Source organism: Boleophthalmus pectinirostris, unplaced genomic scaffold (assembly GCF_026225935.1).
Source record: "Boleophthalmus pectinirostris isolate CB_2022bp ecotype Guang Dong unplaced genomic scaffold, ASM2622593v1 HiC_scaffold_16, whole genome shotgun sequence".
In the NCBI taxonomy this organism is placed as follows: domain Eukaryota; kingdom Metazoa; phylum Chordata; class Actinopteri; order Gobiiformes; family Gobiidae; genus Boleophthalmus; species Boleophthalmus pectinirostris.
This window is the reverse complement of record NW_026571095.1, coordinates 933,434-950,926: the sequence shown is the minus strand read 5'-3', so window position 1 is coordinate 950,926 and position 17,493 is coordinate 933,434. Positions and strand designations below refer to the sequence as shown.

Below are 17,493 nucleotides of genomic sequence, written 5' to 3'. Positions count from 1 at the left end.
ATTAATCACTTTTAAATCTGAATTCTTTTTATTCTGACCGTAATGATTCACACTAAGATCTTGTCAAGACTTTTAAAAAGGAAAAATTGCATTTCTACTCTCTCTAACTCTTATATTAATACTCATATATAAATACTGTATGCCTTTTTAAGTACAGGTTAGTTTCAAATTCATATAAATTGCAACAACCAAAGCTATATTTAGTACTTTAAAGGTTTAAAGACTTGAAATGACTTGAAGCTCAAAGCAACTTGGACTTGACTTGGACTTATGGGCCAGTGACCTGGACTTGCCTGTTTTTGCCTTGGGACTTGACTCAGACTTGAGGTTAAAGACTTGAGACTTACTTGAGACTTGCAAAACAACGACTTGGTCCCATCTCTGTTAATGACATTGTACTTTGCCATGAAATATTCAAAACTGAACTTCACAAATGTTGAACCTGATTATTTCTATCAGTGACTAGACTCAAGAACTCACTGTATTACAAGAAAAATCTCATTTTGAACTATATTCATTTGAGCTGCCCCCATCTGTTTAAACTATCATTGGCCTGTAGGATGTTGTGATGTCATCTGAAACCCAGCAATTTAAGTTTTGATTATTGGTTCTTATGAAATACAAATAACTTTTAAAGCCATGGTATGCAACTTTCAGCCAAAAAACAGACTGAAAAGCATGTTTTGGTTTGTTTTGTTTATTTGGGGTGTTTTTATTGCACTAGAAAACCTTGAACAACATGCAGCCTTACTGGGGGTGGGCTTGCAACTCTAAATATGTTGTTCTTTTGGCTATAATGTTCCGCACTTTGGCATACATATAACTATGCAGGGTTCCCACGCTCATGGAAATCCTGGAAAAGTCATGGAAATTGAAAATGTCATTTTCCAGGCCTGGAAAAGTTTGTAAATTCAATGAAAGTTTTGGAAAAGTCATGGAATTGTAGTATCTCTTTCAAGAAACTACAGTGTTCTGATAAGTTTTCATGAGGCTATTATGATTATTTCTGAACGTCTGCGCCTTTTGTTTAAAAGAGACGACAATAAATGCACTGACAGGATTTTGAATATGGGTCTGGTCAAGTGGTAACAGAGGGAAACGGGCAGATTTTTGACATTCAAATAGTTCTTATTCAGAAACTAGAGGGACTATTGAAATAAGTAAAGTATCAGAATGTAGGAAAGAGTTACACTCCAACAGGGTAAAGTTAAACCTGTGATATTATTTAAAGTTGTTGACAAAAAAATTTAAAAACACATGAAGTTCAAAGCAAATATTTTACTGGCTTTGGTTTGATAGACCAAGTTGATTAAAAAACACCAACCCAATAAGTGTGATCTGTAATCATTTTGCAATCAGCTCAAATATGACTCATTAACAAGCTCCAAGAGAGACTGAGAGCTCTATTTTTACTATTTTAAACCTATTCGTTATTTGTGAAATGCGAATCAAAAAGTGTAAATAATAACTTGGTTTAAAGGTGCATTGTGTAACTTTTCTGGTGGAGGGTTCGTAAAATACTTTTGTTCCTGGAGATGTTTTTGCTTTGACTGGAATGTTTCACGGTCTGGTATTGAACTTTCCTTTCCTAAACTTTCCTTTCTAGATTCATGGAGACAAAACCAGACCAAGTTACAGGTCAGATCTGCAGAGAGGTGACCTGCTTACAGTCAGAATACCTGTTTTTCATTTTAGTCCTGGTTTAATTCTGATTTGGTCCTGGTTTAGTCCTGGTGTGGTCCTGGTTCAGTCCTGTTTTTTCCTGGTTTAGTCCTGATTTTGTCCTGGTTTAGTTTTGGTTTCTTCCTGGTTTATTTTTCATTTGGTCCTGGTTTAGTCGTAGTTTAGTTCTAATTTGGTCCTGGTTCAATCCTGGTTTCTTCCTGGTTTAGTCCTGATTTGGTCCTGGTTTAGTTTTGGTTTCTTTCTGGTTTAGTTTTCATTTGGTCCTGGTTTAGTCGTAGTTTAGTTCTAATTTGGTCCTGGTTCAATCCTGGTTTCTTCCTGGTTTAGTCCTGATTTGGTCCTGGTTTAGTTTTGGTTTCTTTCTGGTTTAGTTTTCATTTGGTCCTGGTTTAGTCGTAGTTTAGTTCTAATTTGGTCCTGGTTTGATCCTGGTGTCTTCCTGGTTTAGTCCTGGTTCAGTTCTGTTTTTTCCTGGTTTAGTCCTGATTTTTCCAGTCCTGGTTTCTTTCTACTAAGAAGTCCCTAGTTTAGTTTTCATTTGGTCCTGGTTTTAATTCTAATTTGGTCCTGGTTTAGTCCTGATTTAGTTCTAATTTGGTCCTGGTTTATTTCTAATTTGGTCCTGGTTTGGTCCTGGTTTAGTCCTGGTTTCTTCCTGGTTCAGTGCTAATTTGCTCCTGGATCAGTCCTGGTTTCTAAGTCTGTGTTTGAGTCCAGGTGTAGTCTTGGTTAAATTCTGGTTGAGACCTGGTTGAGTCTGGATTTAATCCTGGTTTAGACCTACTCTAGTTAGTTCAGTTTACCCCACTCTCAGTCAGAAGGTCTGTTTTTCTAGGGATTTTTGAGCTGTAAAACCACCTGTCATTGAATTAATGTAAGTTAGAGCTGTTTAATGTCACACTGTGGAACATTCCAGGCAGAACAATGACATGAAACAAACAGGTGACGGACCCCAACCAAAAAGTTATACATTGCACCTTTAATGATTTCTAAGTTCTTGTTGTGACATGTCCCTCTTTGCCTCCTGTAGAAACCGAATCCTGATCTTTGGGCTGTTTGTGGAGACGGCCCTGGCTGCCTTCCTGTCCTACTGCCCCGGGATGGACGTGGCTCTGCGCATGTACCCGCTCAGGTACGCCCCCTGCACGCACTACAACACATTACACACAAACATGCACTATTCACACTTGTGTTCTCAATCTGACCACAAAGTTCGTCTCAAATAACATCACAGTCACATGTTTTTCAGTTAGTCACGCTCGCCTTTTTTGCTGAAAATCAAAACCAGAATCATCAACCTCGTATTAATATGTCACGAATTTCGGACTTCCGGTCATCGCGCAATGCATACTGGGAAGGATCCTCTGAAAAAGTGAGCATCAAACCGCCATGTTTGATTTTCCAGTGTCAAAGCCGATCTTTTCAAGTCTTTGAAACATGTCACTTTTGTTTCTGGTTCTGATATTGTCATATTTTAGTTTTGGGATTCGGACTTCGTAATTGTGTGGTGGTTGTTTGGAACTCCATAACTGCAAAAGGGAATCAGATAGGACGATGCCAACAACCCTTTGCAAGAATCAATTTGCAGTGAAGTATGTGGAGCGTATATACAAATGATTAATGTAAGGTGTTTCCTATCATACATCATTTTTATGGTGCTGGATATTTTATTTGGCATTAATAAAAGCATTTTAAGCAGCCTAAATTTTCGGACATGGTCTAGTTTCGCTCACATTTTAGACAAATCCTTTCCCTTCTCTATGTTTGATAGAGATTAAGAAAGCGAACGTCCCCATTTTGCGGGATTTGTGTGCAAAATATCGCAGATGTGGGCGGGAGCGGGACTGAAAATGACAATTCTTGGGACAGAAAATTCTGTCCCACGCAGACCTCTACCTTACACCACTTCTTGGGCAAAGTGAATATGAAACACGCCCGATTTAATCCTCAAAACAGTGAAAATGTCAAATGTGTCTCTTAAATGAGTTTCCTTCCACTGAATGAGCAACAAAACTGCAGCTGTAACAACATAATTTAATAAAATATAATCCGTGTATCATTCATTCATTCGTTTTTCAATATAAAACCAAAAATAAGAAAACGAAAAAACAACAGTTTTCTTCACTATTTGTCTCCAAAACCAAAATGAAAAAATGGATAACGATTCGTTTTTTCAGTTTTCGATTTTCTGTTTAAATGAAGAATGGAAAAAACGGATAACAGCCGTTTCCCGTTTACGTGACTTCCGTGACTGCGATGCCGAACTTTTGCACCGTGTACGGACTGAACCAGGACTGATCCAGGTCCGAGACCAGACCGGGACCAGAGCGGAACTGAGACCGGGACCAGAGTGGGACCAGGGCGGGACTGAGACCGGGACCAGAGTGGGACCAGGGTGGACTCCGAGGTTTGACTCAGAGCCTCCGCGGGGTCCGAGCCTCAGCTTCGAGCTCTGGCCCTGCCGTGGGCTCTGAGCCTCCGCTCTGGTCCCGGTCTGGCCCTGGTCTCAATAGCGCTCTGGTCCCGGTCTGGTCTCGGACCAGGTCCATTTGAACCAAAAGCTTTTAGTTCGGTTCGTTTTCGTTGGTGTGAAAGCGTCAGTTGGATGCTTTGCACCACCTCAGAACCAGCCGCGGTTCTTGAGCGCAGAGGACCGGAGCAGCCCGTCCGGACCTGTAGTCCACAGAGCATTCTCACTTTCCCCGCAGGGAACCAGCGCGGAGACGATGACACGGAACTGCTCGGACCGCTGGTCTCGGTCTCAGTTCCGGTCTGGTCCCGGTCTAGTCCTGGTCTCAGTCCCGGTCTCTGTCCCGGTCTGGTCTCGGTCTCTGTCCCGGTCTGGATCAATCCTGTTTCAGTCTGTACGCGGTGCAAAATTTCAGCATCGCAGTCACGGAAGCGGTAAACGGCCGTTATCTGTTTTTTCCATTTTTCATTTTGGTTTTGGAGACAAATAACGAAGAAAACTGTTGTTTTTTCGTTTTCTTGTTTTTGGTTTTATATTGAAAAACAAATGAACGAATGATACACGGATTAAATATACACAAAATACTCGATATATTGATACAGCAGCCCACGATATCGATACTGTGTCCTCACATTAAACGATACGATATATTGATATTTTTGCAAACTCCTCGGCAAAACACTTTCTGCTCATGGGAAAAATCAAGTGCATGCCCTATAACTGTTATATACACACACGCACGTACACACACACACACACACACACACACACACGCACACGACTCCACTCAAGCGTCAAATAGCCTCTTTACATTAGTCCTAATAGCGGCCCATTAGCCTGTGCTGTGCTGTGCTCTCATGCTGCTGTGCCTCTGCTCTCAGGATCTTCTGGTGGTTCTGTGCTCTGCCGTACAGCCTCCTCATCTTCGTCTACGATGAAGTGAGGAAGTACATTCTGAGGAGGAGCCCCGGAGGTAAGAAAAACACGAGAAAAACACACGAGAAAAAAACACGAGAGACGGCGTCAAATCAGTGATAAGACTAAAGGGACCATCAGAGTTTAACAGTCTTCAGCAGCGGTGCTCAGGAGTCATTTCATTTAGTTTAATTGATCACTTAGATGTCAATTAGTTCAAGGTTACTCACAGTTAGTTCTGGTTTTATTTTAGTCCTGGTTTAGTCCTAGTCTAGTCCTGATTTAGTTTTAATTTGGTCCTGGTTTAGTCCTGATTTGGTTCTGGTTCAGTCTTGGTTTCTTCCTGGTTTATTTTTCATTTGATCCTGATTTGGTCCTGGTTTAGTCCTGGTTTAGTCCTGGTTTAGTCCTGGTTTAGTCCTGGTTTAGTCCTGATTTGGACCTAGATCAGTCCTGGTTTCTTCCTGGTTTAGTGTTCATTTGGTTCTGGTTTAGTCCTGGTTTAGTCTTGATTTGGTCCTGGTTCAGTCCTGGTTTCTTCCTGGTTACTATTCATTTGGTCCTGATTTGGTCCTGCTTTAGTCCTGTTCTCTTCTTGGTTTAGTTTTCATTTGGTCCTGGTTTAGTCCTAGTTTGGTCCTAATTTGGTCCTGGTTCAGTCTTGTTTTCTTCTTGGTTTAGTTTTCATTTGGTCCTGGTTTCTTCCTGATTTGGTCCTAGTTTAGTCCTGGTTTCTTCCTGGTTGTTTCCAGGTTTAGTCCTGATTTAGTCCTGATTTGGTCATGGTTAAGTCCTGGTTTCTTTCTGACTTGGTCTTGGTTTAGTCTTGATTTGGTCCTGGTCCAGTCCTAGTTTCTTCCTGGTTTAGTTTTCATTTAGTCCTGGTTTAATCCTGGTGTAATCCTGGTTTAGTCCTGGTTTCGACCTGGTTCAGTCCTGGTTTAGTCCTAGTTTTTTCCTGGTTTAGTCCTGATTTGGTTCTGGTTTAGTCTTCATTTGGTTAGGGTTAGTCCTGGTTTAGTCCTGATTTGGTCCTGGTTTAGTCTTGGTTTCTTCCTGGTTTAGTTTTCATTTGGTCCTGGTTCAGTCTTGGTTTGGTCCTGGTTTTGTCCTGTTTTGGCCCTGGTTTAGATTTATTTGGTCTTGGTTCAGTCTTGGTTTCTTCCTGGTTTAGTTTTCATTTGGTCCTGGTTTAGTCCTGGTTTGGTCCTAGTTTAGTCCTGGTTTCTTCCTGGTTGTTTCCAGGTTTAGTCCTGGTTTAGTCCTGATTTGGTCGTGGTTAAGTCCTGGTTTCTTCCTGGTTTAGTTTTCATTTAGTCCTGGTTTAGTCCTGGTTTAGTCCTGGTTTCGACCTGGTTCAGTCCTGGTTTAGTCCTAGTTTTTTCCTGGTTTAGTCCTGATTTGGTTCTGGTTTAGTCTTCATTTGGTTAGGGTTAGTCCTGGTTTAGTCCTGATTTGGTCCTGGTTTAGTCTTGGTTTCTTCCTGGTTTAGTTTTCATTTGGTCCTGGTTCAGTCTTGGTTTGGTCCTGGTTTTTGTCCTGTTTTGGCCCTGGTTTAGATTTATTTGGTCTTGGTTCAGTCTTGGTTTCTTCCTGGTTTAGTTTTTCATTTGGTCCTGGTTTAGTCCTGGTTTGGTCCTAGTTTAGTCCTGGTTTCTTCCTGGTTGTTTCCAGGTTTAGTCCTGGTTTAGTCCTGATTTGGTCGTGGTTAAGTCCTGGTTTCTTCCTGGTTTAGTTTTCATTTAGTCCTGGTTTAGTCCTGGTTTAGTCCTGGTTCGACCTGGTTCGTCCTGGTTTAGTCCTAGTTTTTTCCTGGTTTAGTCCTGATTTGGTTCTGGTTTAGTCTTCATTTGGTTAGGGTTAGTCCTGGTTTAGTCCTGATTTGGTCCTGGTTTAGTCTTGGTTTCTTCCTGGTTTAGTTTTCATTTGGTCCTGGTTCAGTCTTGGTTTGGTCCTGGTTTTGTCCTGTTTTGGCCCTGGTTTAGATTTATTTGGTCTTGGTTCAGTCTTGGTTCTTCCTGGTTTAGTTTTCATTTGGTCCTGTTTAGTCCTGGTTTGGTCCTAGTTTAGTCCTGGTTTCTTCCTGGTTGTTTCCAGGTTTAGTCCTGGTTTAGTCCTGATTTGGTCGTGGTTAAGTCCTGGTTTCTTCCTGGTTTAGTTTTCATTTAGTCCTGGTTTAGTCCTGGTTTACAGCTGGTCTAGACCTGGTCTAGACCTGGTTTAATCCTGGTTCAGTCCTGGTTCAGTCGTGGTTCAGTCTTGGTTTAGTTTAGTTCTGTTTAGTTTTAGTCCAGTTTTAATCTTCATTTACTCCACACATTTAATTTTGTTCATTTAAGACATTTATTGTGGAAGAAGTTTGTCTAATTTTATACTTAATCAAACAACTTCTTACCAAAGCAGCCGTCAGACCCACTAATTACAGTTTTAGTCATCTCCCCCTCTTTTCTCTTTCTCTCCTTCTCTTAAACTTGATGCTTTCTTTGTACTTTTCTTCTTCTCTCCTCTGTCCTTGTGAGTCTAAACTTCACTCTCCTGTCTTCACCTGTGAGTTTCTGAGAGTGACGTTTCTGTAGACGAGAGCTGCTCCGCTGTCAAAACTCTTCACGAGAAAGAAGGGAAAAAGGATCTGAGGAAAAGTCAAAGTGTGAGATCAGGAGTGAGAGGAAGAGAAATAGGAGGAGGGTTTAGCTCTTCGGTTTTATGGAGCCCAGGGATGAATCGATCCAGCTTTTCTGCTCCGAAACTGATTCCGAAACGATTGGTGGTTTTCAGAATCTAGAATGTGATGAGGGCAGTGTCAAATTTATCCAAAATATCACAAATGTTGAACCTGTTTTTTTTTTGTTTTTTTCAATTATTGACTAAACCCAAGAACTGATTTTGCATTTTAGCAACATTAATTAAAGGTGCACTATGTAACTTTTATATATTTTTACAACATAAAAAAAATAATTTAATTCTGAATAAAAATTAATTCTGCTTTAAAAAGTCCATGTAAACACTTAATTCCTAATGAAAATTATTATTTGGACTTAAACTTAATTCCAAAGTAAGTGGGTGGTTTATTCCGATTTTAAAGCCAAATTAATTTATTCATGGATCATGTCAGTTTTTATAATTCTTAAAAATAATTGTGGCCAATCAGTATATCCTGTTTTGCCTCAGGTGGAGGAGTTCAAGTATGTCGTGATCTTGTTCATAAGTGAGGGGATTATGAGCATGTAAAACTCTGCTTTACATGTCTTAAATTACAGGTGGCTCAAAAATACCAAGAAAAACAAACATTCTGACTGGTGCCTCTCCACAGATCTGACTTGTAACTTGGTCCAGTTTGGCCTACATAAAAATAGAAAGGATTAATGCCATACTGTGAAACATTCCACACAAAGCAATAACATGTCTATGGAGAAAAGCATCTGACGGACCCTCCACCAGAAAAGTTACACAATTCATCTTGTTAAAATTTAAATTTAAATGTAACTGAATTTAAATTTTGATTTGTGTGTCAAACAATTTCCAAACTCATATAATCGAGTAGAAACAATTTATAAAGCATAACAAAGTTTATTTTGGGATTTTTATTTGTATTTTTAATATAAATAAGTATATTTGTTTTATAAATATAGAGATTGTAGAAGAGCTGGATATATAGTTTATATAGTTTTTCATTATTATTATGCCTTATTACATGTTTGAAGTATATTTTATTCATTTTATGTTTTATACATTGCAGAACTGCTCTCAGGTTCAGATTTGTGGCCTGTTGTAGCGCCTTGAGCGTACATGTTTACATACATAATTCACCGCGAACTGAAGACACATTAGTTACATGTTTACTTGTGCATTGTTGTTCCTGTGTGTGGTTCCACTCAGGTATTGATTAAGCACTTTATGTTCAGTGTTCACAGTTTTCAGGTTTGTGTGTACAGTATTGTCACGGTTCGATGACGCTTGAGGCACATTGTTCTGTTGCCGTTATTAGCCGTTTTTTGAGTTTTCTGGTCAGTGAATAAAGCGACACAATGCTTTTTTGTGTCTGAAATATGAGAAGCTGTAGGCTCCTTTTCGGAAAGTTTTGTGTAAATTATCAATAAGTAAGTGTTGTTTTTTTTTTTTTGGAGGGAAATGCATCGTTTAACTAAAAATAATCATTTGAATAATCGTGATTTTAATACTGACCAAAATAATCGCGATAATGATTTTTTTCCATAATTTGAAGTGAGGTTGTGTGGCGCTGGATCAGGTCTGGTCATGATTTTCTTTCTGCTGGGTGGGGGTTTGTCTGGACATTTTCACCCATTAACCCAAAACAAATGCAGGTTTAACCCAGAGACACAGAAGGACGGGTCAAATGCACAGATCCGGACCATATGGATGATTTTCTCTCTGTGATGTTCTTTGAGATTGTGCTGTATATTTTGTACATTTTGTGTATTCTGCGCATTGCCTGTCACAGTTTCATATTGTCGCTCTCAGTCTCTCTGCTTCTATATTTGTTTTATGCCAATCATGGTATAAACTCGTCCTCCGTCACTGTTCAGAGTCTCATCCCTCCATCTCCTGTAATAATCTCCGGAACGTCTGTGATCTGATCTGGACTGCAGCAGCTGGAGCCTATTTAACATATACGCCACAGATATAGGACTCTCCTCCTCCTCCTCCTCCTCTTCCTCTTCTCGTCTACTCGTCCTCTTCTCCTTTCCTCTTTCTCTACTCCCCTACTTTTAGCTTCCACTGTTCTTCTTCACCTCCTCTCAATCTCATTGCTCTCTCCCTCCTCCTCTCCTCCTCTTCTCTACCTCCTCTCCTTGCCTATCTCCTCTCCTTTTCTCCTCCTCTCCTCCCCTCCCTTCCTGCTCTCATTGTCTCCTCGTCTTGTTCTCTTCTCCTCCTATTCTCCCCTTCCTCTACTTCTTCTTTCCCTCCTCTCCTCTGTTCCTCCTCTCCTTCTCTTCTCCTGTCCTCCTTCTCTCCTGCTTTTCTCTCCTCTTTCCTCCTCCTCCTCCTCTCTACCCGCTCTTCTACCTGTCTCCTTTTCTTTCCTCTTTTTCCCTCATCTCCACCACCTCTCCTTTTCTTCTCCTCTCCTCCTTCTCTCCTAATTTCCTCTTCCTCTCCTCCTCTTGTCTTCTGTTCCCCTGCTCCACCCCTCCTTCTCTACTCCTCCTCTTCTCCTCCCCTGTTTTCTCCTCCCCTCCTTCTCTCTTCCACTGTTCCTCTTCACCACCTCTCCTTTCCCGCCTCTCCTCTTCTTCTCCCCTCCACCACCTCTCCTTTTCTTCTCCTCTCCTCCTTCTCTCCTAATTTCCTCCTCCTCTGCCCCCCCTCCTGCTCTTCTCCTCTCGTCTTCTGCTCCTCTGCTCCACCTCTCCTTCTTTCCTCTACTCCTCCCCTTCTCCTTTCCTCTTTCTCTACTCCCTTCCTTCTCTGTTCCTTTGTTCACGCTTCACCTCCTCTCCTCCTCGTTCCTGCTCTTCTTGCCTATCTCCTCTCCTCTTTTCCTCTCATCTCCCCCACATTTCATCCTTCTATCCTAGTTTCCCTCCTCTCCTCCACTTCCCCTCCTGCTCTCATCCTCTCCTCCTCTTGTCTTCAGCTCCACTGTTCCTTCTCCTCTCCTCCTCTTCTCCCCTTCCTCTACTTCTTCTTCTTCCCCTCCTCTGCTTTGTGCCTCCTCACCTTCTCTTACTCTCTCCTCCTCTCCTCCTCCCTCCTGCTCTCATCCTTTTGTCTGTCTTCCCCTCCACTCTTCCTTCTTTTCATGCCTTCCTCTACTTCTCCTGCTCTCCCTCTCTTCCCCTCCAGTCCTCCTTTTCTCCTCTCCTCCTCCTCCTCCTCCTCTCTGCCTGTTCTCCTGCCTGTCTCTTTTCCTCTCCTCTTTTCCTCTCATCTTCACCACCTCTCCTTTTCTTCTCCTCTCCTCCTTCTCTCCTAATTTCCTCCTCCTCTGCCCACCCCCTGCTCTTCTCCTCTCCTCCTCTCGTCTTCTGCTCCTCTGCTCCACCTCTCCTTCTCTACTGCTCCTCTTCTCCTTTCCTCTTTCTCTACTCCCTTCTGTCTCTCTTTCACTCTTCCTCTTCACCTCCTCTCCTCCACATTCCTCTCTTCCATTCTCTCTCCCTCCTCCTCCTCTCTACCTGCTCTCCTTGTCCATCTCCTCTTCCTCTCATCTCCTCCATATCTCCTTTCCTCCTCCTTTCCTCCTTCTCTCCTAATTTCTCTCATCCTCATGTCTTCGGCTCCACTGTTCCTTCTCTTCTCCTCCTCTCCTAATCCTCTCCTCCTTCTCTCCTAATTTCCTCCTCCATTTCTCCCCTTCCTCTCCTCTCCTTCTCTCCCTTTCACCTCCTCCTGTCCTCCTCTTCTTTCCTCCTCCTCCTCCTTCTCCTCTCTACCTGCCCTGCTGCCTGTCTCTTTTCCTCTCATCTTTCCCTCTCATGTCTGCCACCTTTTCTTCTCCTCTCCACCTTCTCCCCTTATTTCCTCCTTCCCTGCCCTCATCCTCTCATCTTCCGCTCCTCTGCTCCACCTCTCCTTCTCTACTCCTCCTCTTCTCCTTTCCTCCTCTCCTCATTCCTCCCTCCCATTGTCTCCCCCTCCTTCTCTCCTCTACCTGCTCTCCATGCTTATCTCCCTCTCATCACCTCTCCTTCTCTTCTCCTCCTCTTGTCATCTTCTCCTCCTCCTCCTCCTATTCCCTTCCTCTACTTCTCCTTCTTCCCCTCCTCTCCTTCTCTCCTCTCTCCTCCTCCTGTCCTTTTCCTCTCCTCCTTTTCTCTCCTCTTTCCTCCTCCTCCTCTCTACCTGCTCTCCTTTCCTCTTCTCTTTTTATCTCATCTCCTCCACTTCTCCTTTTCTTCTCTCTCCTGCTCTCCTCTCATCCTCTCTTCGTCTTGTCTTCTGCTCTTCCTCTCCTCCTTTTGTCTTCTCCTCCTCCTCTTGTCTTCTCCTCTCCTCCTCTCCTCTCCTCCTCCTCTTCTCCTCTTCCTCTCCTCTCTCGTCTTCTCCTCCTCCTCTCCTCTTCTCGTCCTTTCCTCCTCCTCTCCTCCTCTTGTCTTCTCTTCCTTTCTTCCTCTCCTCTTCTCGTCTTCTCCTCCTCCTCTCCTCTTCTCGTCTTCTCCTCCTCCTCTCCTCCTCTTGTCTTCTCCTCTCCTCTCGTCTTCTCCTCCTCTCTCTTCTCCTCTTCCTCTCCTCCTCTCGTCTTCTCCTCCTCTTCTCCTCCTCTCGTCTCCTCCTCCTCCTCTCGTCTTCTCCTCCTCTCGTCTCCTCCTCTCCTCCTCTCATCTCTCCTCTCCTCCTCTCCTCCTCTCGTCTTCTCCTCTTCTCTCTTCTCCTCGTCTTCTCCTCCTCTCGTCTTCTCCTCCTTCCTCCTCCTCTCCTCTCGTCTTCTCTCCTCTTGTCTCCTCCTCTCTCCCTCTCTTCTCCTCCTCTCGTCTTCTCTCCTCTCGTCTCCTCCTCTCCTCTCGTCTCCTCCTCTCGTCTTCTCCTCCTCTCGTCTCCTCCTTCTCTCTCTCTCTCTCTCTGTCTCCTCTCTCTCCTCCTCCTCTCGTCTCCTCTCTCTCTCCTCCTCCTCCTCTCGTCTCCTCCTCTCTCTCCTCCTCTCTCTCTCTCTCCTCTCTCCTCTCTCCTCCTCTCTCCTCCTCCTCCTCTCTCTCGTCTTCTCCTCCTCTGTCTCCTCCTCTCTCCTCTCTCTCCTCTCCTCCTCTCCGTCTCTCTTCTCCTCCTCTCGTCTCCTCCTCTCGTCTCTCCTCCTCTCGTCTCCTCCTCTCCTCGTCTCGTCTCCTCTCTCTCTCCTCCTCTCCTCCTCTCGTCTCCTCCTCTCTCCTCTCCTCCTCTCCTCCTCTCGTCTCCTCCTCCTCTCTTCTCCTCTCTCTCCTCCTCTCCTCCTCTCCTCCTCTCTCCTCTCCTCCTCTCTGTCTTCTCCTCCTCTTTCTCCTCCTCTCGTCTTCTCCTCCTCTTGTCTCCTCCTCCTCTTCTCCTCCTCTCGTCTTCTCCTCCTCTTCTTCTCCTCCTCTCGTCTCCTCCTCTTCTCCTCTCCTCTCTCCTCCTCTTCTCCTCCTCTCGTCTTCTCCTCCTCTCGTCTCCTCCTCCTCCTCTCCTCCTCTTGTCTTCTCCTCCTCCTCTCCTCCTCTCGTCTTCTCCTCCTCTTCTCCTCCTCCTCTTCTCCTCCTCTCGTCTCCTCTCTCTCTCCTCCTCCTCCTCTTGTCTCCTCCTCTCGTTTCTCCTCCTCTCTCCTCCTCTCCTCTCTCCTCTCCTCCTCTCCTCCTCTCGTCTTCTCCTCTCTCTTCTCCTCCTCTCTTCTCCTCCTCTCGTCTTCTCCTCCATCTCTCCTCCTCTCGTCTCCTCCTCTTCCTCTCCTCCTCTTGTCTCCTCCTCCTCCTCCTCTTCATGTTCGGAGGTGGCGGAGCATCAAATCAAACCCTTTACATCAGAACACAAAGCGAGATGGACAGGGTGAGATTTAGGGACGCAGAACCCGGAGCTGCGGGTCGGTGTGGAGGTCTCGTGTTTGAACAGAGATCACCTGACAAACACACACACAAGCCTCTGCCTCTCTTTGTGTGTGTGACTGTGTGAGTCTGAATCCACGTGTGAAAAAAGACAGCAGACTTACATGTGCGCGGTCCGTAAAGAAAGCGTTTTGTATGTTTATGTTTTGGAGAGTCGGTGTTATCTCAGCTCCGGCCTCTCTGATGATTCTGACAGCTGAGAACCAAAAATGTGAAAGGATAACAGTCTGGTGTTATCTTAACTGTGACAAGGCGACCGACACACTTTTCTAGAAGAAATTCGTCCATTAAAGGTAATTTTTCGCTGTCACAGACGATCAAAACAGACTGGAGTTGTGTTGTGTTTCATTCACACATTTAGGACTGAGGATCATTAAGAAGTTGTCGATACGATACGATACCACGATACATAGGCCACGATACGATACATATCTCGATACAAAGGCCATGATGCGATACATACTTCGATACATAGGCCACAATATGATACATACCTCGATATAAAGGCCATGATACGATACATATCTCGATACGTAGGCCACAATACGATACATACCTCGATACATAGGCCATGATACGATACCTCGATACATTGGCCACGATACGATACATACCTTGATACATTGGCCACTATACGATACATACCTCGATACATAGGCCACGATACCTTGATACATAGGCCACGATACGATACATACCTTGATACATAGGCCACAATACGATACATATCTCGATACATAGGCCATGATACGATAGATACCTCGATACGTAGGCCACAATACGATACATAGCTCGATACAAAGGCCACGATACGATACATACCTTGATACATAGGCCACGATACGATACATACCTTGATACATAGGCCACGATACCTTGATACATAGGCCACGATACGATACATATCGATACATAGGCCATGATACGATAGATACCTCGATACGTAGGCCACAATACGATACATAGCTCGATACAAAGGCCACGATACGATACATACCTTGATACATAGGCCACGATACGATACATATCTCGATACATAGGCCACAATACGATACATACCTCGATACGTAGGCCACTATACGATACATACCTTGATACATAGGCCACATACGATACATATCTCGATACATAGGCCACGATATGATACATACCTTGATACATAGGCCACGATACCTTGATACATAGGCCACGATACGATACATACCTTGATACATAGGCCACGATACGATACATACCTTGATACATAGGCCACGATACCTTGATACATAGGCCACGATACGATACATATCTCGATACATAGGCCATGATACGATAGATACCTCGATACGTAGGCCACAATACGATACATAGCTCGATACATAGGCCACGATACGATACATACCTTGATACATAGGCCACGATACGATACATATCTCGATACATAGGCCACAATACGATACATACCTCGATACGTAGGCCACTATACGATACATACCTTGATACATAGGCCACATACGATACATATCTCGATACATAGGCCACGATATGATACATATCTCGATACGTAAGCCACGACACAATACATACCTTGATACACAGGCCATGATACGAAACATATTTTGAGCTTTTCGATTTGAGCTTCGAGCTTTCGTGGCTGTGATACTAATTGTCTTTGTCAAACCATTTCCTGTGCAAAATTAAAGTGAAAATTTCAAATGTCTTGCATTAACGAGTTTCTTTCCTCTCAACAAGCAACAAAACTGTAGCTGTAACAAAATAATTTAGTAAAATATACCAAAAAATACGCTTGGTGATATGTCAGTACAGCCAGAGGCGGCACTACCATTTAAGGTTTTGCGTCTAAGTCATAAAACCACGTGACCTGGTGTTTATGCTGCCATATTGGAGTCAAACTATCCATCTAGACGAATGTGTAGTATTTGTGTGCAATAAAATTTGAATTGAATAACAATGGTTTTGACCTGCATTGCTGTTGGATGTTCTGGCCAGAGTCAATCTGCTAAAGGAGGCCAAAGTATTTTTCTGTCGGATCCCGGCTGATAAAGATCACAGACAGAGGTGGAGAGCGACATAAAAAGAGAGGGATGGAGCCCACTGAGTACAATCATGTGTGCAGTCAACATTTCATTTCTGCTGAGGGACCACCTCCACTCAAACGAAGAAGGGATTTAGACTAAATGAAATGATATATACCAAAAGTATTTTTCTCACCGGTGTACCAACATGGAATCCTCCCACCCTGGTCCTCTATTTCCACCGTCCCGGATTGCTTTGGCTCTGATTTTGACCCCCATTCTACTTCCCCTGGCTGTTATCAGGAACAGATGTGATGTTTGGTGATCAACAAAGATCTCACGCATCCCGCTGCAAAATATTTATATGCTTTTAACCCCGTGTAGCTTTTCAGTTGTTGGTTGGTGTAGGACGATGTCCATTGAATGAAGTCATTGTAAATATCTGGATACTGAAGGTTGGGCACAGAGCGAGCGTTGATTAGACTGACGAAGCTCCATCGGAATTAGATCGAGATCTATTCCACAACCCAGGAGGACGACTTTAGCTTTATAGGCAGCTGACGTCATTATTATTAAAAGGCCCGCGTTGCATACAGGGAAATATTTTGGTCGGAGGCAAGAAACACGGTAGCGGTCAAACATAGTGCGTAACCTTGCGTATTTATCCTCGATAATGGTAAATTCCTGCTGCATTATCGGATGCACAAATAGAAGCACGGAAGAAGGAAAATGTCTTTTTCATATTCCGAGTGAAAATAGCCACTAACTGTGAATTAAACGGCTTTCAAACATTCGCAGAGCAAACGTAGAAGATCCTAACAAACCGTGGACTCCAACAAGTTCAACAACACATCGAGACTCTTGGAGGTTTTCATCTTTTCTGCTGTGAATGGCCCAGGAGTTTCCACCAAGTCATTGTGGATATCGCCCAAGTGAATATTTGTCCAGGTAGTTGGCGATTCTGACCAGAAATTTGGTTTGGTCCAGGCTTTTGTCGGGGTTGAAAAGGGTGATTTGGCGTCCTCTGCCGTTAGAGTGGATAAATAACCAGGATCAATCCCCTTTACATGTTTTCTCTCTCCGTCTGTCATGTTGAATTAGTGTTTATTGCCGTCGACCAAAATAATTCCCAGCATGCAACGCGCGCTTTTGTCAACAATGAAACTCGCCTATACCTTTCTAACGATGGCTGATCTGACGAGCTGGCGATTTCGGACAGTTTTATGTTGTTTGTGCTGTTTAAAGTCGTCATGATTATATTGTAATAAACTGAATAATCCCAGTCTTGATCTCTAGTATGGCCACCAAAACATTAAATCACATGTCTGCCACATCACACGCAAATCCTTATTAGGTAACAGTAGGCGGCCGCCCAGGGCCCCCGAACCTGTAGGGGCCCCCAACCAAATGCCCTCAGTGCCACTAATGGCCGAGGCCTCAGAGCAATTTGATTTTCTCTCAATATGACATTAAATGAGCGTGGTTTATTTTTAAACATGAAAACAACGTCAAAATATTATCTGATTGTCAAATCTATTTTAACTGTCAAAACATCCAGAGTCAGCTTGACCCTGATTTGAACATAATCATAGCATAATCATAATAATAAGTAATAGATGTAAACAAATTAGTTGTACCAGCAAAAAAAATAAAATAAAATAAAACGACTTTTAGCTCAGGTTTTCTTGTAGGCGACTAAACTAATGACAAGGTTCCAGTCAACCCCAATTCAGATAAAGATGTTTGTGTCTCAAGAACAATGGGGAAAAACAGGCAATAAATAATAAACCCCCACCCAAAACAAACCCCAACCAAAAAACAAAACAAAACAAACAACAACAAAAAACAGTGCACTATATTGAGGGCTCTAAACTAAAATTCGCCGATGGTCCCC

At 43.4% G+C, this 17,493-nt stretch overlaps 1 protein-coding gene across 1 annotated transcript in view; it reads left to right on the top strand.

The window, feature by feature from the left end:
* Positions 1–17,493, top strand: part of atp1a2a (ATPase Na+/K+ transporting subunit alpha 2a) — a 350,773-nt gene that overhangs the window by 324,234 nt on the left and 9,046 nt on the right. Inside the window, exons 22-23 of the mRNA XM_055151513.1 lie at positions 2,717–2,818; positions 5,038–5,129. Of these exons, the coding sequence (XP_055007488.1) occupies positions 2,717–2,818; positions 5,038–5,129 (194 nt within the window). The remainder of the gene's footprint in view (positions 1–2,716; positions 2,819–5,037; positions 5,130–17,493) is intronic.